This window comes from Marmota marmota, unplaced genomic scaffold, assembly GCF_001458135.2.
Source record: "Marmota marmota marmota unplaced genomic scaffold, marMar, whole genome shotgun sequence".
Taxonomy (NCBI): Eukaryota; Metazoa; Chordata; class Mammalia; order Rodentia; family Sciuridae; genus Marmota; species Marmota marmota.
Window position 1 is genome coordinate 950908 of NW_026000136.1, and position 25853 is coordinate 976760.

Genomic DNA, 25853 nt, shown 5'->3' on the forward strand with positions numbered 1-25853 from the left:
CTGCGCGTGGCCGGGTTGAGGCACGCATCTCGCAGAGGGTGACCCTGAGGGCGCCGCGGGGAGTGGACTCGGGGACGTGGAGGCCCGGGCGGCGTTCACTTCGCTGGAAGGTTCGAGTGAGTTCCTGTTGGCTCCTCGCAGGAGTCCCCGGACCCGGCGGAGCCTGAGCCGGGCCGGGGCGTCGTGGGAGGAGACCGGGCTCTAAAGGCGGGTGGAGAGGGGTCAGGGTTGGCCCGAGGGTCCTGGAGCGCGTCTGGGGTCCAGCGGGTCCCTCCAAGGGGGAACGGCGCTGGGAGTCTCTAATTCAGGGTTTCAGACCTGGTAAGAAAATTCCTTTATTTTCTCTGTGTGAAAGTGGGCAATTTTGTCTCTGACCGAGCAGCGTTAGCAGCGCCTGGTATTTCAGGCGGAGATGAGTGTTCGAGCGGCGTCTGCGGCACCTCGATCTAACGTTTACACTGGTTTCCGCCTTGAAATTATGATAGGATATCACTATTTAATACATCGAACGAGAAGCACATATACTAGCGCAGCCTGAATGTGTATATATTGCTATAGTACTGCTGCAGGACCTTAGCAAATCTCTTCCTTACCTCGTCTTGGTCACTAATCTGTTCAACCTTCTATCACCTCGGAGGTCTTTCCATTGGCAACCATCCAATACAGCCATACCTTAAAATATTTTCCTGCTGTTAGCTGGTTATTCTGATTTTTTTAAATTAAAGGATTTAAAGTATGCAGGCTGAAATCTCTAGCTCAGTACTGTCCAAAAGAAATAAAATGCAAGGCCCAGCACACTAGCGCAAGCCTGTAATCTCAGTACCTTGGGAAGCTGAGACAGGAGGAGCCTGAATTCAAAGCCAGCCTCAGCAATTTAGGGAGGCCTTAAGCAACTCAGCGAGACCCTCTCTGTCTTTAAATAACATAAAAAAGGGCTGGAGATGTGACTCTGTGGTTAAGCACACACACACACATATAATATATACACACACACAATATATATATATCAAACACATAAGTAATTTTAAATTTTCAAATGGTCACATTAAATTAAAAGAAACTTTGAAATTAATGTTAATAATTTAGCCCAGCATAGCTGAAATATTTCAGGACTTTTAAAAGTTATTAATGTGTATTTTAGATTCTAGTTTTTTGTAAAAAAAGACTTTGAAATCCAATGTGTATTTTACACTTAAAGCATATCGCCTTTCAGACTGGTCACACTGCAAGTGCTCGGTAGCCACATGCCACAGTGGCTGTTTTGGACAGCACAGCTCTTCCCTATTTGTCCACACGAGTTTTCCATAAAAGAAACACTTGAGTTAGCTTCCCTTTGCAGAGGCCTAGAATGCCAACAACAAATTTTTCCTAATAAGTGATAGTAACTACAGCTCTCTCTCTCTCTCTCTCTCTCTATATATATATATATATATATATATTTTTTTTTTTATTTTTATTTTTTTAGCTGTAAAAGGACACAATACCTTTATTTATTTATCTTTATGAGGTTCTGCGGATTGAACCCAGTGCCTTACCTATGCTAGGTGAGTGTTCCACCACTTAGCCACAACCCCAGCCCAATAACTACAGATTTTGAATACCTCTTAAATGCCAGGCATTGTACTAAAAGCATCTCATGTAATTTCATTTTACAGTTGAAGCAATCAAGGCACAGGAAGGTCAAGTAACAGGTTCTAGGACTCTAACTTGGCTCTGACTTTAGTGTCCATGTTCATAGATCATGATTTAATAATACCAATAGCTTATTATCTAATAAGTGTTGACAGTGCCAGCACTGTGCTACATGCTTCGTATAAGAGATTGAACCCAGGGGCACTTAACCACTGAGCCACATCCCGTTTTTTAGAGGCAGGGTCTCACTGAGTTACTTAGGGCCTCTCTAAGTTGCTGAAGCTGGCTTTGAACTCACAGTCTTCTTGCCTCAGCCTCCCAAGCTGATCTAATGCATCATGATCTCACCTGTTGCTACAGTGCTGTGTGGGTAACCTTGTTAATCTCAGTTTAGAGGTAACACTGATGTTGGAGCAGTGAGTGCCCAGGGGCATATGGATAGTTTTTTGACAGTGCTGGAATCTAACCTCAGGGCCCACTTTAACCACTTCTCTGTCCTCCTTCTGTCTTTAGTGACTATGATTTTGAGTTGACTTCTTTTTTTTCCTGATGTATTCCAGGCCCTGGTGGGACAGAAAAGACAGAGATGGACCCGGTGAGACTTGTCCGCCTATTCTCTCGGGCCCGCCCCTTGGGGCTCTTGGGCCTCCAGCACTTTGACCTTCCTGGAGCCCAGTGGACAGGAGGCAGGGAGGGGCTTGTGTGGCTGAGGGCTGTGGGGCCAACTCAGCCAGCCTTAGCTGCCTTCAGCAGCTCCCCTTTGTCAGCTGCCTTTGAATCTGGGAGCCAGAAGAATATGAGCAGCCTCCACTCTGACCCAAGCCAGCCCAGCTCCACAGGCCCTCAAGAGGAAGAGGAGAGCTTTGGAACCCTCTCTAATAAATACTCCTCCCGGAAGATATTCCACAAATCAACACCCCAGCTGTATGACCTACGACTCAGGGAACAGAATATTGAGGAAGATGAAGAAGGGGAACTGGAGCCAAAATCATGGCAGGGCCCAAGAAACACCCCATATTGGTACTTCCTTCAGTGTAAACGCCTAATTAGGGAAGGAAAGGTGAGGAACCTTGGGATTTGGCTTTCCTGCAGCGCAGTATATTGTGGGGGGCCACCCAGCCTTCCCCACAATACATGTTGAGATGCTCAGTGTTTGGTCCATGGGCCCTTTTTCTTCCCTGGCATCATTTACCCTGCTGACCCATCAGTCTCATGGCATTGACGTTCCCCAGCTGCAGTTTTCGGTGTATATCTCCAGCTGTGTTCTTCCCATGGACTCTGATCAGTGTATCGGTTTTCCTCCTTGTCATCTCCCTGTGCTTATCCACACAGGCACCTGTACAGATTCAAGTCTGTTTTCCCACGCTTCACCTCACTTCATGGCAATCCTGTCATTCCATTGCCAAGGCCAAACTTCCTTAGGTCATGCTTCATTCTTCTCTTTCTCTTACCAACTCTACCCCCAGTCTGTCGCTAGCCCTAAGTACTTCTCACAGCCCCACTCTTGAAAGGCCTTCTCTTTGCCCTTCTCGGCTATTAGAACACTTAACACTTGTTGCTCTGGTCACTTCCTGCCATGCTGTCAATCACAGCACAGAGCTGTCATGTTAAACAGAAGGCAGATTGAGTTAATCATCTCCCCCAAATTCCCAGTGTATTCAGTGGCATTTATGTTGGGGTGTAGTTTAGTGGTAGAGAATTTGCCTAACATGCTTGAGGCCCTAAGTCTAATCCCCAGCACCAAAAAAAAAAAAAAAAAAAAAAAAAGAAAAAGAAAAAAGGTTATTTTCGTGGGGACTGATAATGATATTGCGTTGTGTTTAAAAGTCTCTTGGAGGTATGTGCTGAAGTTCTTATGGATGAACTGAGAGGATCACTGAGATTTGCTTTAAACATACTATTTGGAGGGGGCATGCAAGCTACAGGTGCTACAGGTGAAACAGGATTGGCTAGATATTTACAGTTGTAGTTATACTGTTCTTGCTTTTGTATACATTTCAATGAAAAGTTAAGAAATAAAGAGAAGCCAAAATCTTCACGAGGCTTTTTTTTTTTTTTTTTTTTGGTACTATGAATTGGACCCAGAGACACNTTTTTTTTTTTTTTTTTTTTGGAGCCTGCAAGATCTGCCACACTCATCCTCCACTCCTCCATTATCTCTCTACCCTCATCTCTTACTTTGTTTCATTCACCTCAGCACCCCAACTTCTCATTCATCTTCCAGGCCCACTCCTTTGCACTGACTATTCCCTCAGAGAGCCTCCTGGCTCCCTCCCCTACCTTCTTCAGGTCTTTGTTTATGCGCCACCTGGCTCCTAAAGATGAATCCCCTGTACCTTTCTTCCAGTGTTCCCTGCTTTAATTTTTGTTCATAAATACATATGTATTTCTTCATTACTGCACTTTGTGTCTGTCTTTCCAACTACAACATGAGCTTCATGAAGGAGGAGCTTCTTATTCACAGCTAGTGAATAGATTTTGCTAGGCTTATAATAGGACTCAGTAATTATTTGAATTAACAGATGAAAGTAATTAAGGGGTGAAGTAGTGAACTGAGGATTTAAAAATATATACATATGTGTGTGTATGTGTGTATGTATAATCTTTTTTGGTGTTGGAGGATCAAACTCAGGGCCTCACACATAACCAGGCAAATGCTCTACTATGAAGCCACATCCCTCCCTGTGAACCAAGGATTGAACCGGGGAGTAGAGATGAGGCTAAAGCAACTGTGGTCTGTGGAGGTTTGTAGTCACCCAGAGCTGCTGCCCTGCACCATGTCAGGATGGTTCCTCCCTCCCTCTACTGAGGGTCTCTGAGGCCATCCTAAGCCCTTGTCTCATCCTCACCTTGTCTCCCTTTCCTGCCAGCTGGCTGAAGCCCTGGACCTGTTTGAGAGGCAGATGCTAAAGGAGGAGCAACTGCAGCCACTCGAGTACAACTACACGGTGCTGATTGGAGGCTGCGGGAGGGCTGGCTACCTGAAGAAGGCCTTCGGGCTCTACAATGATGTGAGTGTGCCACATGGTAGTGGGGCAAGGCTCCAGAGAGTATGGGCTTTGGGACCATAAGGCTGGGTACAGGTCCTGAGTGTGCCACTTGCTGGCGCTTTACTCTGGGTGGAGGACTTAAGCTCCCTGGTGGCAGAGTTATCATCTATAAAACGAAGGTGATCTTGGGTATTAATTGAGATGACACCTTCAGCACCCACCTGGGCCACCATGGGCCCACACAGCTCCTTCCTGCTACTGTTCCTGGTTCATGTTGTTTTTTATCCCCTGCATATGGCACCCACATGCACTGGCTTCCACATGAGAAAGTACTTTTATTCCTTCTGGAAGATCATTTTACTTTCCATTCATTTACCTCTTTGGTGTGTCATCATTGGGAAGCTATTTCCTTCATGAGTCAAGAAAGGCTTGCTGGGGAGGTCGGTAGACCTGTGGGAGAGAGCCTGTCTACTGAGGCCAGAAGGTTGGGGGTCCTTTACCCAGCAGGGGCTTCTGGGGATTTTAGTCTTCCTGTCACTTGGGTCACTGCTCTCCAGGTCCAATGATCTATAGCTGGAAGCAAGGGGGAGTCATTGCACTTACAAATGGTAGAATAGCATGACAGCTTTTAAAAGACCTACATAGACTTAGGGACCCTGCTCAAAATAAAAAGGTCTGGGATGTTAGCTCAGAGGTAAAAGTGCCCTTGTGTTCAATCTCCAGTACTGCAGAATAAATAAAGACCTAATAAATAGTCATGGCACAGGAAGACAGAAGGCTTCCCTGGCCAACTAGCTGGTAGAAAAGAGTTCACATGCCAGCTAATGGGCAAGGAGAAAAGGGGGAAGTTGGTCACCCATTCAGTAGCAATTCTCCTTTACATCTTCAGAATTCTTAAGTGATTGCCCTGCTTATCACCACCTCAGTGAAGCCAGGCTTCTCTATTTAGCCTTTGTCATTCTCTATCCTTTGTTGCCTGTTGTTGTTCTTATTGATGTGTGTGTGGTACTGAGGATTGAACCCAAGGCCTCAAGTGCATGTGAGGCAAGCACTTACCAACTGAGTTATATCCCCAGCCCTGAAGTGCTTTTTATTTGGAGACAGGGTTTCACTAAGTTATCCAGGCTAACCTTGAATTTGTGGTCTTCCTGCCTCAGCCTCCCAAGTTGTTGGGATTATAGATGTATTCTAATTAGTATTTTATGTTTACTTTTTTATGTATTTATGTAGTCCTGCAGATTAAACCAAGGGGGACTTTACCTTTGAGTTACATTCCCAGCCCTTTCTTATTTTTCATTTTGAGAAGGGCCTCACTAAGTTGCTCAGACTGGTCTCAAACTTGTAATCCTCCTGTCTCAGCCTTCAAGTCACTGGGATTACAGGCATTTTTTAAATAGACATTTTATTTTAGAATAATTTTAGCTTTATAAAAAAGTTGCAGAGACAGTATAGAAAGTTCCCACATACCTCTCACCCAATTTTTGCCATATTGACATCATATAGTATCATACTACATTCGTCAAAAGAAAACACCCAATATCAGTGCATGGCTGGGATCTAAACTCCAGACTTTATTTGGATTTCACCAGTTTTTCCATTCTTTCCATTCCTGTGTGCATTCTGGGCTTTCAGACTGGCACTAGTTCCTGCAGTCTGTGACATTTTATGAGTCTTCCCTGTTTTTCACAACTATGACAGTTTTGGAGAGCACTGGTCAGGTCTGGTACAGACCCATCAGTGTGTTTGGCTGGTGCTTTCTCTTGAGATAGGAGTTGGGGTGTGGGAAAAGTCTATCACAGAGGTTAGTACCCTTTCATGTCAGGGTGCACATGCATCAACACGTCTTATTACTGATGATGTGAACCTTGGTCACTTGGTGAAAGTGGTGTTTGCTAGGTCTCTCCAGTGTTTTCTTATACTTTTTCCCTTTTCACCCTGTTTTCTGGGTATCCTTCACAGCATTTATGACTGCTTGTGAGTACTTGATCATCTGCCATTTATTTTTCTTTTTCTAATGAATGCTTAATGAGGATAGGCTCTGCTTGCTCTGATCACTACTGGTTCCCACTGAGGACATGTAGTAAGTCCTTTGTCCACACCTATCAAATACATGATAAACACAGAGTGTACATCTTCCTCCAAGAATAGATTATCATCTGCACTCCCCCCCCCTTTTTTTTTTGAAAAAAAGTACTTTTTTGGAAAAAGCAGCTTGCCACTATATTATATCCTCAGCCCTTCTTATTTTTTTAATTAAAAAAACTTTTTTTTAGTTGTATATTGACACAATACCTTTATTTTATTTCTTTTTAAGTGGTTGTGAGGATTGAACCCAGTGCCTCACGTGTGCTAGGCAAGTGCTCTACCACTGAGCCACAAACACAACTCCTTATTTTTTATTTTATTCACTAAGTTGCCCAGGCTGTCCTTGAACTTGCAGTTCTCTTGAGTCAGACTCCGTTAGCTGAATTACAGGTGTTTATCATCACACACAGCCCACCTGCACTTTTTAGATAAGGAAATTCAGGCTCAGAGAAGAATGGACATGTCCATGGTTGCCCTGTAGGAGAGCATTGAAACTGGGATTTGAGCCCCAAATGACCTGACTCTAGCAGGGCTCTTTTCAGTGCCTTAGCAGCTGGTCACCTGCCCTCATTGGTCAGATGACCTTCTCCAGGCAATAGTGAGTGCTTGGCTTTACTAGTAGGCTCTGACTCCAGTGTCTTCCTCAGCCACCTGGAGGCTTTACAGGTCCCGAGTTAGCCTCATTCCCAGAGTGTGATGTAGAGGTTGGGTAGTCTTAAGAGTGAGTATTGCTGTTGGCTGCTACAAATGGGTGGGGAGCCACCCAAGATCACTAACCTATACTCTCCTACCAGCCCCTGCATCTCTTTTAGGATGATGGTTTCATTCCCAGTTCTGCAAGGAAAACTCACTTGCCCGTGACCCCTCAGTGAGTGAGCACTGTACTTCTTTTCCCAGACAGATCCACCCTGTGGCCCTTTGCCAATCAGGGTGATCTGGTTGGACCTGAGGTTAGGGATTGGAAGGCCCCTGCTGCAAACACCCCAGGCCCAGAGCAGTCTTGACAAGTGACCAGGTGCTCAGCGAGAATGATTTCTCATTGGAATTTCTGGGGTAAAGTCTTCAGTTTTCAGAGTCCCTCTGGTAGAGTTGGGTTTAGATATGTAAATGTCCCTTGATTCAGCCTTAGCCCTTTGAAATGTCCCTTGGCTCAGCTTTAGCCCTCAGGTCAGTGAATTATAGTAATAGAGACCTCTCTAGGGTCCTATGGGGTAGCTGCTTTTCTCTGCGTCCAACTGATCCTGGTACTACCTCTTAAATTTCCTTCACTTCAACAGATGAAAAAACGGGATTTAGAGCCCTCAGATGCCACATACACAGCCCTATTCAATGTCTGTGCCGAGTCACCCTGGAAGGACTCTGCCCTTCAGAGTGCCCTGAAACTACGACAGCAGCTCCAGGCTAAAAATGTCCAGTTCAACCTGAAGACATACCATGCTCTGCTGAAGATGGCTGCCAAGTGCTCAGACCTCAGGATGTGCCTTGATGTGTTCAAGGTGGGACAGCCCCCTCCCTGTTTCTCCCTTTTGGGCCCAGTTCCACCAGGGCAGGTTGGAGGCAGAGACAGTGGTAGGCTGTGGGGCAGGGTGGGGGGGCAGGAAGCCACCAGTGGTGGTGTGGGGAGCCCCTGTACTGACTGGAGGGCCAGAGTAGGGGCTTGAGGTACTGAGAGGTGGAAGGGACGTCTCAAGGAGGGGAGAGCCAAACCTGACACACCAAGGGGCCAGTGGGAACTAGACACACTGCAGCACAACATGATGGTGGGGTTGTTCCAAAGATTCTAGAAGACCTGTCCTTTCACAGATGAGGAAACCAAGGCCAGAGAGCTGGGGGCCTTGCCCTCATGGTCATAGCTGGCTGATGATAGAGCTGGGACATTGAGGCCAGGGCTGCCAAACATGACTGCTAGGGTGTGGTCTATGCAGAGGTGCTGCCCACACTCACTGGCAGGTGGATGTTTGGCTCAGGAGCTGGTTCCAAACTGGCCCCAAGTGCCATATTTATTCACTCAGCTCATTAAGACACATGAGCCTGGTTCTGGCCCTAGGGGGTCAGGCACCTGGGCCTGGATCCTATTGCAGATTCTCAATGGAACCGCCTTGTTCCCTCCCAGGAAATCATCCACAAGGGGCATGCTGTCACAGAAGAGACCTTTAGTTTCCTGCTCATGGGCTGCATCCAGGACAAGAAGATAGGCTTCCGACTCGCCCTGCAGGTTTGTCCCTTCCACTCTGCCTTCCTGCCCTCCTTCCCCTGTGCACCTGCACCAGGAGTGCAAAACAAGGTTCCTTTGTGCATTTCCTGAGTTTTTGCTACTGCCTTATGCCAAGCATTTTTATATTTGCCATATTTTGTCTTTCTCAGCAGCCATTGTGAGGCTCACCGCTCTCATTTTACAGGTGCTCAGGAGATGAGGTCCATGGAGACACCAGGGCTGGTCCTCAAGTGAGGGCACAGCCAGCCCATACCTCTCCCACTGTGCTGGATGGCCAGCCCAGGCCCCTTTAGCTCATGGTCCCTGACTGCCGTAGCTCACTCCACATCCCCTCTTCTCTCCACTCAGCATCTGCAAGTGTGACCCAGAAATGTGTACTTAATCCCAAAGTCAAACCTGCAGCTCTAATCCCAGTTCAGCCCCCAGAGATAATTTTCCTCATCGTGTGGGAAGCTGGTGTCAGTGCTGGTGCACAGCTACTTCTGAAGTCACACTGTCCTAAAGTATGCTCTAAACAAGCAGCAGCAGCCCCATCTAAACTTCCTGTGTCCAAATCTGCATTTCAGCAAACTCCCTGCACAGAGTCTGAGTGCCCTTACAAGGAACAGTCTGGGGTCAGATGCTCCCATTCCCGATGCAGAACCCTTAGAAGTAGTGGCTAGCTGGCCATCATGGATGTAGGTAGTTCCTCTCATTCCTTGAACTGATCTGTTCTTCTTAGAAGTAACCTATTGTAGCAGTGGCCTATTTGTGTTACACTCTGGTGAACTGCTTCTGCTAGACACTGTTAGCCCCATTTTTCAGGTGAGGGAACTGAGGCTCACAAAAGTTAGTACCTGCCTGAGGTGCTACGGCCACTAAAAGCTGGGCCTTTAACTGACATTTTATTTGACACTAGACCCTGAATCCCAACTGCCATAGGATGGTGTATGTGTCCCATAAATCTCCATCTGTCAGCCATTCCTTGTTGGGTATGTCTGCCAAGATCCTGGATCTCTTCAAGGCCCTGCTGTGGTGGGCAGTGGCCCTCTTGCAAGACTCATCCAGCTAGGGTCTAACCTGTTCCTCTACATCTGCACACACATCTCTGAGGAGGGCAGGGTGTCAGACGTATGCCCTAACCCCAGGTTGAGGGTAGATTCCTGCTAAGCCCACAAAGCAGAGGGGACCTCTGTGGTCTCTTAGAAATGTGTCAGAGCAACCCAGATATGAACAGAGCTGCATCCGTTGATCACACACTGAATGTACTAGATGTCATGCAGTGGAGATGAAAATAATATGTCCTATGAGCAAGTGGAGACTCAGTGTTCACAACTAACGAGGGTGCAAGACTTCAGCTGCAGTTGGCCTGAACCCAGCCCTGCAATCTGCTGGCTCCGAATCTGGCTCCATGTTGCCCTGTGCTGGACTCTTAAGAGAATTCTCTGTTGGCCTCAGCACCCTTAAGTCAGGAGTTGGGCATGTAGCAGGCACTCAGGAGTTGCTGCTGGATCCCATCCTTAGAAGTCAGGCTAGGCTCTTCCAGAACCTAGCCTCTCTGGCCATCTCTCCCTTAGGTATGTGGCTTTAACGATGTGCACAGGGATGAGACTGTGAGAACAATTTTGGGGTGAACTTGAAGAAGGAGAAGAATTGCAGGCCCCTGTGAGGCCTCCCATGGAAGGAGTTTCAGAATTCTGACGATTCTTATTTGTCAGAGCCTGGTGTCAGGTTAGACATTTTTCTTGAGATGTGGTCTTACTGTGTTGCCTAGTCTAATTCTGAACTTCTGGTCTCAGGTGATCTTCATGCCTCAGGCTCCCATGAGCAGGGACTAAAGTTGCATTATACGTGCAAAGCTCTTTTTTAATTTGGTGGTGCTGGAGATGGAATCCAGGCCTTGTGCTTGCTAGGCAAACACTGTACCAGTGAGATACACTCCAACCTTCTTATGTCTTCTGATTTTGCTGTCTGCTTGCTGCCAGTGCCCACCTCTACTAGGAGGCGGGAACACTGAGCTCATGTTTGTCTCCTCCTACAGGTGTGGAGGCAGATGCTGAGCCTGGGACTCAAGCCAACCCAACATGGCTACAACTTGCTGTTAGGGGCAGCTCGGGACTGTGGCTTGGGGGAGCCAGAAGTGGCCTCCAGGCTGCTCCTGAGACCCAGAGAGGAGACAGTCCTGCTCCAGCCCCTAGGCAGGCAGCAGGCAAGGAGGAGAGGCTCTTCTGTGATTGATGGTGTAATGACCAGAGTACATGTGGAGGCCCTGGAGAGGGAGCTGTTTCTGGAACCTTCTCAGGCAGTTGAGGGACTTCCAGAGCCTCGGGAGGCCCTAGTGCCCAGTAAGGCACAATCTGAGGTGGAAACCAAGGCAGAGCCTGACCACACAGCAGCTCTTACCCCAGTGGCTCTGAAGCCATCTCCCTTGGAGTTGGAGATCAACCTCCTGACCCTGGAAACTGTCTCCCCAGCTGTGGTCTCCTTTGGGACAGTGATCACCCCTGCTGACAGGCTAGCTTTGATAGGGGGCCTGGAGGGCTTCCTGGGCCAGATGGAAAAGCACGGGCTCCAGCCGGACATTAAAACCCTTACACTGCTGGCTGAGGTGGTAAAGCCTGGGAGCCCTGCGGAGTCCTCACTGCTGACCATCCTAGACAGGCACCAGGTGGAGGCCGATGTGACATTCTTCAACACACTGATGAGGAAGAAGAGCAAGCTGGGAGACCTGGAAGGGGCAAAGGTGAGGGTCTCCAGAGCAGGCTCTGGGCTGTCAGGGACTCTTTCTTTGTTCCTGACCCTTGGACTGTGGAATGTGGCTCATCTGTATCTGGAACCCTGTTCCAGGTCCGGCCCTGGTGAGTCTGGAAATTGAGCCACTAGCCAGCCAGGTGCACCCCTGCTATCCCCTGCCATCTTCATGGAGCTCACAGATTGGTGGGGAAGGGAGATGTCATCATCACCTTGATAAGGAGATATGATGGAAACAGGGTTGCGGTGCCACTCAGCCCGGCACTGGAGCCCGAGTGGCCTCACCCTACACACTGCAAGGCTGCACTCCCTCCACTCAGGACACTTCTCAGAGTGTCACATCTATTAATTTCTCTACTGAGCAAATCAGGAGGCATGACTTGTATGTGCATGGCTTCACAGGTGGAGGTGTTGGGGCTTTTGACAGGGTTTTGGCCATTCATATAAAGAGATTTTGTGTGATTTTTTTTGCCAGAAGTACTGCCCTGGGCATTTGTGAGACTCAAAGGTGACAGATGTTGCCTCTGCCTTCATGCCCACAGTGGACAAGTTAAACATGACAGAGCCCTTCCCCAGTGGTCCATCCTGACTCAGGCAGGCTGAGGGGACATCCTCTTCTTCATACCAGGCCTGGCGCTCCCTCAGCCAGCACTTCCCACTGTGGGCAGCGTTGCCTCCTGCTCTGAATCTTGAGCCGCTGAGGCAGCTTGTCCTCAGACTGATTGGCTGGCTGAGAAGCTGGAGGCAGCAGGTGGGAGGCAGGATATGAAGGGCAATCATGGAGAAGGGACAGTAGGCTGGCAGTCAGGGTGCACATGCTGAGGAGCTGGGTCCTGCAAGGAAAACTGGGCAGTATTTGGACCTAGAGTGCTGAGCTGGGGCCAGAGACACTTTGCTGTCAGCAGAGGGAGCCGTGAAGCCTCTGAGTAGAGCTGTGCCCTTGGAGTCTTCAGCATCCAGCCAAGGGCTTCATGGGAAGGCCTCAGCAGGGTTGGTGGGTCACAAGTCACAGGTTACAATGACATGTCTGCCCTCACAGGCGCTGTTGCCAGTCCTGGCAAAAAGGGGAATTATCCCCAACCTACAGACGTTCTGCAACCTGGCCATTGGGTGTCGTAGGCCCAGGGATGGTCTGCAGCTGCTTGCAGACATGAAGGTGAGGGGACTTAGGCCCAAGTAGGGTGCCTGTGGTTCTGGGGAACACTTGGGTGCTCAGGAAGAAAATCTGTGGGCGAATTGGGAGTCCCAGGGAATAGTGGGCCCCAGGCCTCTGCACTGGGGCAGGGCAAGTAGGATAGCTCCTTTCTGCTGCTGAATGGCCATTTTAGAGCAAGTTGATCTTGGTGAGCCACTGTGAGAATTAGTACAGAAAGCAGAGGGTATTCCTGTCTGGAAGATGGAGAGGTGGGGGACAGGTCTGGGACCTGACACTGCAGAGGGACCTTGCTAAATGGATTTCACCTGATCACAGCAGAGCGCCACTTCCTGGGGTGTTTGTATTCACTGTTGTATCACCCAGCCAATGCTGGCTGCTTTTCTAGGCTGACCACCACATTCTGATGACCACACTTGTCTGTCACCAGAAAACTCATCCACGAGTGAGAAAGTGGTTGCCTCCTGCCTCCTTCTCTGCCTGTCAGTTATCTCAGTTCTTCAGGGAGAACACATGCCTTCCTTTTGGAGGGGGAGGACAGCCTATTGTTGCTATGAGATTCCACATTGCATTCCTAGTAGCTGCCACAAGACAGCCACAGCAGACTGTTCTGTCCTAACAAATATCATCTTTCTAATTGTGTGATATCCGTGGTGTTCTAGAAATCCCAGATGACCCCCAACACCCACATCTACAGCACTCTCATCAATGCAGCCCTCAAGAAGCTGGACTACACCTATCTCATTGACATCCTGAAGGACATGAAGCATAACAGGGTCCCGGTGAATGAAGTGGTCATCCGCCAGCTGGAGTTTGCAGCTGAGTACCCACCCACCTTTGACAGGGTATGTGCACCAAGCTCTGAAATGCTCATTGTCTCCTTAATCATTGCTGTTCCTGCTTCTGACCTTTTGGGATTGGCATTTCCTTGCTTAAAATGTCAGCAGCTTCTCTTTAGAGAAATCCTAAAGCCCTTAGGCCATACCTAGTGAGTCCTTGTTTGTGTGGCTCTCTCAAGGGCAGACATGTCTTCCCATTATTGATAGTGAGTCCCATTCTCCTCTTTCCTACCTCAGTATATTTGTGACTCCTCTAGGTCCTTCTCCCATAGGTCTGCTTAAATAGCCCTTTTTCAGAGGTGCCCAACTGCTGTCTTCCCCATCTCCCAACATATAGCTCTGTTCCCTTATTTATAATTTTGGGGCTGGTAATTAAACCCAGGGGTGCCCTACCACTGAGCTACATCCCAAGTCTTATTTATTTATTTATTTGGTGTCAGGAATTGAACTCATGGGTACTTGACTACTAAGCCACATTCCCAGCCCTATTTTGTATTTTATTTAGAGACAGAGTCTCACTGAGTTGTTTAGTGCCTCACTTTTGCTGAGGCTGGCTTTGAACCTTCAATCCTCCTGCTTCTGCCTCCTGAGCCTTTGGGATTACAGGTGTACGTCACCACCCCCAGCTTTCCAGTTTCTCTTATTTTTGAGACAGAGTCTCACTAAGTTCCTGAGACTGGCCTTGAATTTGTAATCCTCCTGCCTCAGCCTCTAAAGTTGCTGGGATCATGGGTGTGTGTCACTGTATCCAGCACAGCCCTTGGTTTTTATGCCATGGTGTCTGTTCTTTGTGATTTTTGCCTTTCCTAAATCCTAGGCTTCTAGAGGTGGAGATGGTCTGCCTTGTCTACCTGGGTTCCAAGTGCCTGCATATTGCTTGGTGCTTAGTAGACTTCTGTCTAGTGGGTGGACAGCAGCAGGTAGTGATGGGATTTGTTTGATAATGGACATCTCTCTTGCTGCTGCTCTCAGGATATCAGGCTCTGGTGTTTGGATTTATGCAGACCCTGTGGAGACAGAGCATCCAGGGCAGTCGTGGCCTGGAGAGAGACAGTAAATGGGCAAGGGCATGCTGAGCCATGTGACCAGGGGCTCAGGGACACTTTGCCAGTAATGGCACTTGAGTGCTGTTTTGAAAGCTGGGTAGGAATGTTCAAGACAGGGCAGGGTATATACCAGGCAGAGGGTGTACCTAGGCATCTTGACTCTTTCCCATGGATTCCTGAGTTGATATATTCTGATACTAGTTTTTTATTGTTGTTGGTTGGTTGTTTTGTGGTGCTGGGGATCAAACCCCAGGCCTTGTGCATGGGAGGTGAGTGCTCTACCAGCTGAGCTACACCCCAGCCCAGTTCTGGATACTATTCTTTCAGTTGCATGTTGCAAATAATTTCTGGTTAGTGGATCATCTCTGCCACTAGGAATCTTCAACAATCACAAGACACCCTGAGGCCTAAAGTTTCCTATATTCAAATCATAGACTCCGAATTATGGAAATATAAAATTATTTATATTTGTGACTGTCAGGTTTTGCTTTTTGTATTCTCTCTGGCTATATTAGGTGTATTCAAGTTCAGAATTGCTACAATCTTTTTTTTTTTTTTAAAGAGAGAAAGAGAGAGCGAATTTTTAATATTTATTTTTAGTTTTCATGGGACACAACATCTTTGTTCGTATGTGGTGCTGAGGATTGAACCCGGGCGGCACGTATGCTTGAGCCACATCCCCAGCCCTGCTACAATCTTTTTAATCAAACCTTATATCATATGTGGTAATGCTCTGTATCTCTGATCATTCTTTTCTTTTGCCTATTTTGTCCTCCATCCCCTACGTTCTTACAGTACCTGGTGTATTTTGTTTCTCCTTTTCTTATCAGCCCTCTGTGGAGATGGCTTCAGTAGTCCCAAGGTGATAAGTTAGAAGGGAGTCGGAGGCTCTGTTCTGGAGAAGGTAGAATTGGGGGGACCCAGCAATTCATTTGGGGGCTCTGTGACATCTATGGATTGAGGAACAGTACAGTACACATTCAGGAAGAAAAATGACTGTTGGACAGATAGTAGTCTGGCCTGCCACATATAATTACTTTGAATTAATTTATGTATGTATGTATATATGTCAGTTCCGGGGATTGAACCCAGGAGCATTTTACTGCCGAGTTACATCCCCAGCCCCTTTTCATTTTTAGACTTTTTCTGGCTAAGTTGCTAAGGGCCTTGCTAAATTATTGAGGCTGGCTTTGAATTTAAGATCCTCTTGCCTCAGTCTCTGAGTTACTGAGATTACAGGTGTCTGCCACCATACCTGGCTGGAATTTCTTCCTTAATGGTGGCAATGCTCATGTTATATTCTTCCCTGTCCCCTGGAAGCAAGAACAGTAGGGACAGCTTCCCCAAGGACTGAGCCAGCTGCTGGGGTATGAGAATAGCTGTAGACGATATACAGTGATTCTGATCACCAGGACTCCCCTGAATTCCATGCTTTTCCAATTACAGTACAAAGGGAAGAACACGTACTTGGAGAAGATCGATGGCTTCCGAGCTTATTATAAGCAGTGGCTGAAAGTGATGCCAGCAGAGGAAACCCCCCACCCCTGGCAGGAGTTCCGGACCAAGCCCAAAAGAGACACTATCAGGGATGCTGGTGTGGATGAAGTCCTTGGGGGCAGGTAACAGAATGCACAGCTAGAACAAAGTGCCTGGACCTTGGTGCCTGATGGGAGTCCTGGGAGTCCTTTCCATGATAAAGACAAGCAAACATGCTGGTGTCACCTTTCTTGAGTTGGAAATGCAGCATTTTATGGGTACAGATATGAGGACAAACACTAGGCCCAGGGTGCCCAAGAGCACCTGCCACAGCAGGTCCAAGAGCAATCTTTACACATCATCTCAGATCAATTTCACCTGAGAGATTGTCAGCCCATCACTGCTGTGTGACTTGTGGTCACACAGTACGTATGAGATGGAGCCAGGACTAAGCATAGAGGTGTCTGTTCCCTGGGGCCTGGCATTTTCCTACCAGGTTCCAGTTTGTTACTCTCAAAGAATGGACATAAGGCCCAAGAGGTTTCAACGTTTTATTTTTACAAATCACATCTGGTGAACACCAAAGCCTTCACCTGTAGAGGTGCTCCAACTCACGCCTGAGGCACTGCTGAGAAGAGCTGTTCCCAAGAAGCCGTGGCAGGATATGCAGAAGCCTGCAAGGTCCAAAGTCCAGGGTGGAGAGGGGCCAGGCCTATGGCCTCAGCCAGAGCAGCCCCGACAGCCACAGTGTGTACACTCGATGATGCGCCCCTGCAACAGAGCACAGCTAAGCTACTGCACCTGGTCGCACACCCATATACCCTGACCCTCCGTCTAAGAAGTGTATTTCCTGCAGAACACATCTCAGAAACCTTTGCTGGATTAGTTCTGGACAGAGGAACTTCGGTTCCCTCATGAAAATGGGAAATGCTACTCTTCACACTGAAGTTATATTTGTGTGCATTTAATACATAAATTCAACATACACAATTGTCAAAAAGGAAAAAAATCTGTGTGGATGAGTCTCATTACTCTACCAGTGAGCTGAGGCAGGTGCCACTGCTCAGAGGGCTCATGCCAGGGGTCTCAAGGTTCCTCTCTGCTAGGACACTGGGGCAGAAAGGTATACACTTGAGTTTCTGTGGCTTACAGGAGAGTCTTATCCCAAATGCCCAGTGTCTGGCTGGGGTCTGCCCAGCAGACTAAAGGCCCTAGAGCAGTGGTTTATGTTAATTTTATTTTTCCAGTTCTTTTTTTGAGGAACAAGAGTTTAGTTTAAGCAAACAAAATCCTCTGCTGAAACTCAGCCAAGTTGAAGGTAGCCTCTGCTAGGTTGATGCAGTACCTCTGTCACAACACCCCTGTGGAATCCTGGGGCTCTCAGAAGACAGAGACTTCTGGTGCTCTGCCACCCCTGCCCTCATCATGCTCACAACACAGCCTTCCCTCCAGAGCCAGCCCTTCCCACTGCTGAGTATGCCCATGCATGAGCTTCCACATGGTGCAGGCAGAGCTAGCCACTGCGTTACAGCCCTCGGCTCTGAGCCAAAGCTCTAGGAACTCACTGCAGCATAAAGGATACCATGGAATAAGGCGCCTGTGGGAAGCTAGGAGGAAAAAAGGACAAGCTGGGTCATCTGGCCTGACCTCTAGCTGAGCCAATAACTTGGCCAAGGGGCTACAGGACACGACTACTTAATTGGTAAGTAAGTGCCAATATCTAATGCCTGCCTTTTTCTGCAGCTTCATTTAAGAGAGGCTCAGGTCCTGTTACACACACAGCACCATTCCTGGGGTGCCCTGCCTAGCTGTCAAACAGAAAGTTCTGATAAGAAATAAGTGGTGACATTAAAGTGGATTGAAGGGAAAGGGACAGGAACTCCTACTGACCAGCCATCCTTTCCTAATACTGTTTCTCACTACCTCAGAGGTAGGTATTGCACCACCACTTCCTAAATAAGGAAAGGGATTGTTATTTGCCCAAAGGTGGAGTTGAGGCTGGCCCCAGACTTAACAAGATTTCTAAGCCCCATCCCTGAACAGGGAACTCATTCCTGGGAGGGATGGCCAGCAGGATTCTAGTGACAAAACTGCATTCCAGCCAAACCAAATGCTATAAGCCCCCCTGGAGTCAATTAGTGCAGAGTTTTGAAGTGAAAACAATGTCAAATTCGATCATCAGGCATTACCACTTCCAGCTTGCTTTTAGGAACCCGGCAAATGCAGTTAGTTCCAAAATTGGTGTCCCGAGTCTGAATGCACCGCAGACAGCACAAGTTCTCATATCCCTGCTTTTTCCACTTTGCAATCAAGTTTTTGTCTGCATAACCTTCTTTAATACAATATTCATAGAGTTCTGTCAAAAGATTGGGAAAGGATATCAGACCATGGTGTAAAAAACCTGCCTCCACCCTTGATTAAAAAGAAAAATTTGCCCATTTTTAGTGATTAAAAAAAAAAAAAACAATTCATGGTGCTTGCTGAGGCTACAAGCATGAGAATCATTACTTAATTCTGAAAGTTTAAAGGGTCAAGAGAGAATTTAGCCAATTACCTCTGCTTATGGCTTTCCGCTTATAAAAGAGATCAAAGATATAGCGGGTTTTCTGGTGGTGGATCCTGAAGATGGGCCACAGAGATTCCACTTTTCTCTTTCCCTCATGAGGTTCTGTTTCAGCTGGGAAGAAAGAAAGTATGTTTGTTTTGAGGAGCAGAATTAGTCTACATAGGATAATGTTTTGTTTTCCAATAATTACATATAATGAATGAATACTACTTTATACCCCCTAAAATGGCTATAATCAAAATGAAGGACATTAACAAGTATTAGGGACAATGTGGAGAAATCAGACTCCATACCCCGCTGGTGGCAATATAAAATAATGTAGCCACTGTGGAAAACAATCTGACAATTTCTCAAGAAGTTAAATATATATGGGCATTGTGGTGCGTATCTGTAATCCTAGCAGCTCAGGAAGCTGAAACAAGAGGAACACAAATTTGAGGCCAGCCAAGCAACTGATGAAGACCCTGCCTCAAAGATTAAATAAATAAAGGGCTGTGGGGGCTGTGGCTTAGTGGCAGAGTGCTTGCCTAGCATGTGTGAGGCACTGGGTTCAAGCCTTAGCACCACATACAAAAATTAGCAAATGAAATAAAGGTATGCTGTCCATCTACAACTACAAAAAAAGGGTGTGTGTGTGTGTGTGTGCGCGCGCGTGCGTGCACGCGCATGCTGGGAATGTAGCTTAGTGGTAAAGCACCCCTGGTTTTAATCCCTCAAAAATACAAAAGAAGTCAAACCTAAAGAGTTACCATATGACCCAGCAACTCTTAGATACACACCAAAGATTACTGAAAATATACATGTATGTGCAGACTTATACGAGAATATTTGTAGAAGCCAAAAAAAGTACTAACAACCCAAATGTCCATCGACACTTGGGTGCGATGGTGCACGCCTATAATCCCAGCAGCTTGGGAGACTGAGGCAGGAGGATCTCGAGTTCAAACCCAGCCTCAGCAACTTAGTGAGACTCTGTCTCTACATAAAATACAAAAAAGGGCTGGGGAGGCAGCTCAGTGGTTAAGCGCCCCAGGGTTCAATCCCTGGTGTGTGTGTGTGTGTGGGGGGGGGTGGCAATGAATAAACAAAGTGTAGTCTATTCATACAAAGGTAGAACTGAGGGTGGTGATGGCTGTACAGGTCTCTGAACATACATTTTAAAAGGGTCAATTTATAGTATGTGATTTATATTAATAAAGTAATTTAAAAAGAAAAAGTTGGAACATATTTTTGAAAAAATTTAGTCTTTTAAACTAGATAAATTAGAAAATGTAGATTTAAAAAAAAATCATTCAACAATAACCTCTGTTAACACCCTGGTTAGTCTGTCTCTCTGGATCTCTTTCTATAGCATCATAAATTCTCAAAGTAATCCTGGTCCTACAGATGTTCATTCTGATCTAATCATCCTTGAGGTACCTCCAGTTTCATTTCCCAGCCAAAATCCTTTACTGCTTAGGAAGAGCCAAAACAAATGATCAGCCTGAAGGTTTTCAGCACAGAAGGTGTGAAGGAGACATCTCCAATGCACATAAATCAGAGGGAACTCACACCTGCTGCAAGGCAGTTTTCTGTCTTTGCAACTACCAGTCGATCTTTGTCTATTACCTCCTCTCAGTTTTTAGGGCAAAGGAAAGGCAAGAAGCAATCAAGAAAACTATACCTCCATTTTCCAACCAACTTGTAAGCCATTCTATTACTCAGTTTTTATAATTCAGTTCAACAAACAATTCTGTGACTGAAGCAAAAAGATAGGTATGAAAGACTCAGAGAACCTATGTGCTTGCTATGGGGAGGCCTTGCTCTAGGTGCTCAAGGAATGGCAGTGGGGAAGACAAAGTGCCATACCCTGTACATCTGGATAATCTTGGTTCTCAACAACATTTTGGATTTGAACCATCTAGACCTGAAATCCTCATTTGCTCATCCTGAAGCTAATCCTTTCTCTGGCAGAGTCATGGAGCCATCCTTGACTTTCAATTTGGCAGGTCTGGAAGTGCTAAGCCTGCATTCTCATATGGTGAAAGCAACTCTAAGGCTGTAGCTTTTGCCTTTCTCCAGTCTGCTTTGTCCCCAGAGAAGTGTTTGTTCCCAACACTAAAGCCATATATATATATATCCCTCTCCCCCACACACACACTTGGATTTTTGTTACAGTGGAAATAAGAATAATATGAACTAGGTCTGAAGCTTATGTGTTTATCAACAATGAGAGGGCCAAGAAATGCTGAAAAACTGTAACAAATAGAAATGAGAGAGCGAGCTAGGTGGTGCATGCCTGTAATCCCAGCAGCTATGGAGGCTGAAGCAGGATGATCACAAGTTCAAAGCCAGCCTCCCCAGCAACTTAGTGAGACCCTGTCTTAAAAATAAAAAGAGCTGGGAATATGACTCAGCAGTTAAGCACCCTTGAGTTTAAATAAATAAATTCCATAAGAAGGACTACTTTGTTTTGGAGATTTAAAAAAAAAAAAAAAGTAGGGGCTATGGCTGTGGCTCAGTGGTAGAGCACTCACTTAGCACATATGAGGCACTATGTTCAATCCTCAGCACCACATAAAATAAATAAAAAGGTATTGTGTCCAAATACAACTAAAAAAAGAAAAAAATTTTAAAAAAAATCCACGTCTAAATACAAGGTAAACTGACCCTCTCAAAGTCAACCCTTGTCTTGGGTTCAATCCCTGTACCACCAAAAAAAAAGAAAGAAAAATCACTCCCTAAAAGAGGAGTAGTTTTTTTTGTTTTTGTTTTTTAAATTCCAGCTCACTCCCATTTCCCTTATCTTTACTTGACATAGAGCTGTTCGGACAAGAAATCTTTCAGTCCATAATGACCTTGATTACAGCAAGTTCTGGGGACTTAATAGAAGCTACCTAGCACCATTAGTTGTGAAAACAGGAAGCAAAGTATTTTAACATTGATTTAGTAATGATTGCTGGAGGTATGACCTCATAATAACAGTGGTTTGATTTGTTTTAAACAAGCATTTAAAAGGTTGCTTTAGGGGTTGGGGACAGTGGTAGAGCACTTCTCTAGTATGTACAAAATCCTAGATGTCATCTCAGCACCACAAAAACAGTTGCTTTAAATGGTAATCCAGACTTGTGGCTTCAGATAAAAACTTCAAAGATAGCATATTACATGGGTTCACAAAGTGCAAGATCACACAGAGGGAAGAACAATGGTGCAGTCTAGGAAACTCCTAGATGACGGAAAGACTGATGAAGAAAATAGTGTCAAAGACCCACGTCACAAGAAAGTGAGTAAAGATGTTTCCTAAAGAGTAGCATTTTCAAGTAACTATACTTTATATGATTTTAAATACACAACCAAAATAGTAAATAGGTTAGATTATTTGACCTATATTCCCTCAAGCTTTGTATTCACATTGGTTAAAACAACTTTTTCGAAGACAATTTCATCAATGTTATTTCCAGCACTTTCAGCATTCTGACTTAATACACAAAGCATGCCAATGTTATGTTGTTATACTGAATTTGTGCTTGGCCCCAGAGGTACCTAAGCCCACAACCTCCTGTCAGCCCACTACAGAAGCACCCCACTCACCTTCTCTCATCTTTTGATCTAATTCATCCAGTGTTGGCTCAATCAACTCCCAGCCATCTGGGGGAGCTTTCCTGCTTCTTTTGACTTTAGGCATTTTCCTCCCACAAGATAATGTACAAAGACCTGGAGCAGGAAAATTAAATACATTGGTTTCTGAGTCTCAGATTACCCAATGCCTTTGCCAGCCACTGTTTTGGAAAAACATTCACTTCCTTGAAGTGGCCCAGGGTAGTAACTATGGGGGGAGGGGGCAGCTCAACATCCAGACTGCCTGGGTTCAAATCTTTGTTCTTCTACTTATTCATTGTGATTTTTAGAAAGCTACTTAACCTCCCTAAATCTTGGTTTCTTTATCTGTAAAATGGGGTTAACAGACCTTACCTTATGGGATCATTGTGAATTATTATAATTCATGTTATAACGTAACATGCCTGGTGTGTAGTGTGCTTAACAGACTGTGTTGTTATTAACTAACATCAACTACATCCTGGGCTTGTACTGGTTATTGGGAATACAGAATAAGCAATTAAAACACAGCCCCTGCCTCTTAGAAGGTGACCTTATCGTAGAGACAAAGACAAGTGAAAAGGCAATTACAATACAGTGTGAGGGCTACAACTGAGGGAGGAAAACGGATGAGTGTTTAAAAGGGAAAAGATGGCTATAAAGCCACAGTACCTTAGTATTTCTTTCCCAGGAGTGTAATAGAAAGCTCTTTGGTCTCTGCAGTTACAGGCTTAGATTCTTATTTAGCGCTACCAATTATTTAGTGACTTTGGAGAGATCACTTTCCCTCTTTGGTCTTCAGTCTTATCTGTAAAATTAGGGAGTAGATTAGCTGTTTGCCAAAGTCACGTTCAGATCCAAGGAACGTGCTCTATAAAGTCAGGTAAAGTCCGTACAATAGGCAAGTCCAAATCTAAAGAGCAAAGCATATTTTTCAGACTACATAGCATTTCCTAGTTGGCAAGGAGAGCTCAGGTTATCTCTTATCTTTAAGCATAGGAGACTCATGTCTCCCAAACTCATTGAGTCCGTCTCACTTTGTGATCCCTTTATAAGGTCTCACCCCTACTCCTGAGCGCCTCTTTTCATAATCTCTCCATAAACTTACAGACAAGGAATCAAACTAAGAGGTGGTCTCAGAGTTGCACAACTGGAAACTGTCAAAGTCTGACTCTGATTAGGGGATCCTGATTCCTAAATCGGTGGTCCTGCACAGAAGTTAGAGATGGATGGACTCTGATCCCTGCCCCACGGCGCAGAGTCGGTAGCAAGAGCATCACTTTCCTCTGATCCAGAGAAATTCGAGGGCCCTGGCCCAATCTGGGATTCAAAGGAGGGCTCTAGCGGGGTAAGCAGACCAAGAGAAAAGAAGTGGTGGGCGGTATACAAAGGCTGGAAAAGAGGCGAGGGGGAGTGAAGACATTACAGCCAGAAAGTAGGGAAGGCTCACAAAGAGGACGGGATCTTAACGGCCTAGAAAAACAAGCAGTAATCAGAAAACAGCTCCGGCAGAGAAAACGGCGTGAAAAGCCAAGAGGCAAAGAAGACCTCATATCTACCATGACCTCGGCAGATCGAAAAAGGCACCGACTCCGGCCTCTCAGTCCAGACCCTCAGATTGCCCTCCCGGCCAGTTCAGCTGTCGTCCCAGGCTGTAGTTGACAAAGTACAATACTTCAGAACAGAAAAAAACACTCACCGGAAACCAAGGCACCTAGGGCCGCCGCTTCTCTATTGACGGCTTCCGCCCCTCGGGGGTCTTTTCAGGGTGAGGCCCCCGTGGAGCCCCGCCCCACCTCGCGCGGAGATTACGTCACGGTAGGTGTCCGAAGCGCTGCCTGTATAGAATTCCGGCGCCGCTGTCGCCCCTTGCCCTCACTTCCCGGAAGGTGGCCCGCACAGCTTCGCGTTTCCCCAGGCGGGGAGAGTAGGGGCGCTGTAGCCCGGCAGTATGTAGGCGGAACTAAACTCAGGCGACTCGCGAGACAGTCGGGTTTCGTGAGCCGGCCTCCGTGAGGTCCCGGTCCTCGCGGCGACGGCGGCGGCGGCGGCGCGTGGAGGGAACTGGGCCGGGCGGAAGAAGTCGAACACAAGGTATTTCCGGTTCCGGTGTCAGTTCGAGGCGCCGCCGCCGCAGCCGCCGGAGACGCGATGCCTAAAGGAGGTGAGGGGCCGGTGCGCGTGGCCCGCGGTCCTGGCGGGGCGTCCTGGGGCCGGCTCCCGCTGCCCCTTCAGCCCGCGGGCTTCTAGCAGAGGGGCGCAAAAGGGACGCCGTCGGCGCCGGCTGAGAGCCAGGCCCGGCCCGCGACGCCCGATTGTCCCGGTGGGGAAACTGGGGGCCGTGGTGGTCCAGAGCTACTCCCTCCCGGGTCTCAGGCGACTCAGAGGCCCTGGTTCCCGCCGGCCCGGAAAGCCGGACACTGGCGCCCTTCTCCGAGCCTGGTGGTCTGGAGTTTCTTCCCACTGCCAGGCTGCCCGGAGACTGAGTCACCGCGTCCCGCGTGTGTGCCGGGCCTGCCTGCCTCGCGCGTAAAGTGTGGGCCTTCTCAGGCTCCGGCTCAGCCAGGCCTGCCTAGTAAGACCTAACGTGATGCTGTGGAGCCTAGCAGACCGGGCTTTCATGCCCGCATTCGTAGCAGCTGAGCGTGTGCCTTCGACCCAGTCATGTAACTTCTTTGTATCTCAATTTTTTCATTTGCAAACGAGAAATTACTATTGCATCTACCTCATAGTACCGATGAGAGACTTAAACTAGGTAATCCACGTAGAGTGCTCAATACAGTGCCGAGCAGTCGTTAAGTGCACAGTAGGCATTAGCTATCACTGTTTGCTGCAGAGTTTGGCTTGCTCTTGAAGGTTTATGGCTTCCCAGTACGTTGTAGGCCATCTTCCATCCTTTTTCCCTTTCAGAACCGATCGTCTTTCTTTTGAATCTCCGCTGTACCATAGTCCAATTCTGTGGCCTTGAACTTATTTAACTTTCCACCTTTTTTCCCCTTCCTCTAGAATACCAGAGTGATAATTGTTAGCTTGGCGTGTTGGCTATAACTGAATGCCTGACTAAAATGGCAAAGTGCCTGCCTAGCTCCTGGCAAAGAACAGATGTTCAGTTAATGTTGGTACCTTACATGTTATGCTGGTTAATGCACTCAGCCCACAGGAACATCTGCCTGGAATTTGTCAAACCTAAATTATTTTCCGACTCTACATTCAGGCTTTACAGAGCTGAATCTATTTAAACGTAGTTCTTTGCTGATTTATTGTGACACTGGGAGAGCCAGTGTCTTAGGTTCCCTACACTTTTCATCTGAGACTTACTGGTTCCAGGGTTGGAGGATACAACTAGAACATTTTAAATATGAATTCATGGCTAACTCACTTGGTCTTTTGTGAAAAACTTTGCAGGCTGACAAGTTTTTCTTGCTTGGGTTAATTTACTTGAAACAGCATAAGAAAACATGAAGGTGTTAAGAATATGAAATTCTCCAAGAGCAAAGGACCCAATTGTGCTTTTTATTAAAAAAAAAAAAAAAAAAAAAAAAAAA

At 46.8% G+C, this 25853-nt stretch overlaps 3 protein-coding genes across 9 annotated transcripts in view; 2 read left to right on the plus strand and 1 right to left on the minus strand.

Annotated features, from left to right (window-relative positions):
- Nucleotides 1-16400, plus strand: Ptcd1 (pentatricopeptide repeat domain 1). Of its 4 annotated transcripts, none has more exons than XM_015501961.2 (9): nt 1-116; nt 2193-2692; nt 4503-4643; nt 7985-8203; nt 8821-8922; nt 10943-11644; nt 12692-12808; nt 13468-13650; nt 16137-16400. In XM_015501961.2, the coding sequence occupies exons 2-9, from the start codon at nt 2219-2221 to the stop codon at nt 16311-16313; spliced, it is 2115 nt and encodes a 704-aa protein (XP_015357447.1). In that variant the 5' UTR covers nt 1-116; nt 2193-2218; the 3' UTR covers nt 16314-16400. The 4 variants fall into 4 exon arrangements, with proteins under 4 accessions (XP_015357447.1, XP_015357448.1, XP_048641168.1 ...); XM_015501962.2 differs by having other exon boundaries at nt 1-110; XM_048785209.1 differs by lacking the exon at nt 1-116 and adding an exon at nt 177-321.
- Nucleotides 16401-16703: 303 nt separating this feature from the next.
- On the minus strand, nt 16704-24343 carry Bud31 (BUD31 homolog). 4 transcript variants are annotated; one of them, XM_015501971.2, is made up of 6 exons: nt 24008-24343; nt 22981-23116; nt 22303-22425; nt 18721-18843; nt 18356-18522; nt 16704-16937 (listed from the first exon to the last, which is right to left on the minus strand). In XM_015501971.2, exons 3-6 carry the CDS (start codon nt 22394-22396, stop codon nt 16887-16889), a joined length of 435 nt encoding a protein of 144 aa, XP_015357457.1. In that variant the 5' UTR covers nt 22397-22425; nt 22981-23116; nt 24008-24343; the 3' UTR covers nt 16704-16886. The 4 variants fall into 4 exon arrangements, with proteins under 4 accessions (XP_015357457.1, XP_015357459.1, XP_015357458.1 ...); XM_015501973.2 differs by lacking the exon at nt 24008-24343 and adding an exon at nt 23868-23999; XM_015501972.2 differs by lacking the exon at nt 22981-23116 and having other exon boundaries at nt 24008-24140.
- Pdap1 (PDGFA associated protein 1) overlaps nt 24315-25853 on the plus strand; it is a 10923-nt gene continuing 9384 nt past the window's right edge. The window contains exon 1 of the mRNA XM_015501970.2: nt 24315-24472. Coding sequence (XP_015357456.1) covers nt 24460-24472 — 13 coding nt within the window. The 5' untranslated portion in view covers nt 24315-24459. The remainder of the gene's footprint in view (nt 24473-25853) is intronic.

What these genes read in the sequence shown, in the direction of transcription:
- Ptcd1 (XM_015501961.2), top strand. Translation starts at nt 2,219, where the DNA reads ATGGACCCGGTGAGACTTGTCCGCCTATTCTCTCGGGCCCGCCCCTTG. An exon ending in AGCTGCTTGCAGACATGAAG is followed by an intron (nt 12,809 to 13,467) that starts GTGAGGGGACTT and finishes GTGGTGTTCTAG; the next exon opens with AAATCCCAGATGACCCCCAA. An exon ending in ACCCACCCACCTTTGACAGG is followed by an intron (nt 13,651 to 16,136) that starts GTATGTGCACCA and finishes TTCCAATTACAG; the next exon opens with TACAAAGGGAAGAACACGTA.
- Bud31 (XM_015501971.2), bottom strand. Translation starts at nt 22,396, where the DNA reads ATGCCTAAAGTCAAAAGAAGCAGGAAAGCTCCCCCAGATGGCTGGGAG. An exon ending in AGATCAAAAGATGAGAGAAG is followed by an intron (nt 18,844 to 22,302) that starts GTGAGTGGGGTG and finishes CTTTCTTCCCAG; the next exon opens with CTGAAACAGAACCTCATGAG. An exon ending in CTAAAAGCAAGCTGGAAGTG is followed by an intron (nt 16,938 to 18,355) that starts GTAATGCCTGAT and finishes GCTCTGTTGCAG; the next exon opens with GGGCGCATCATCGAGTGTAC.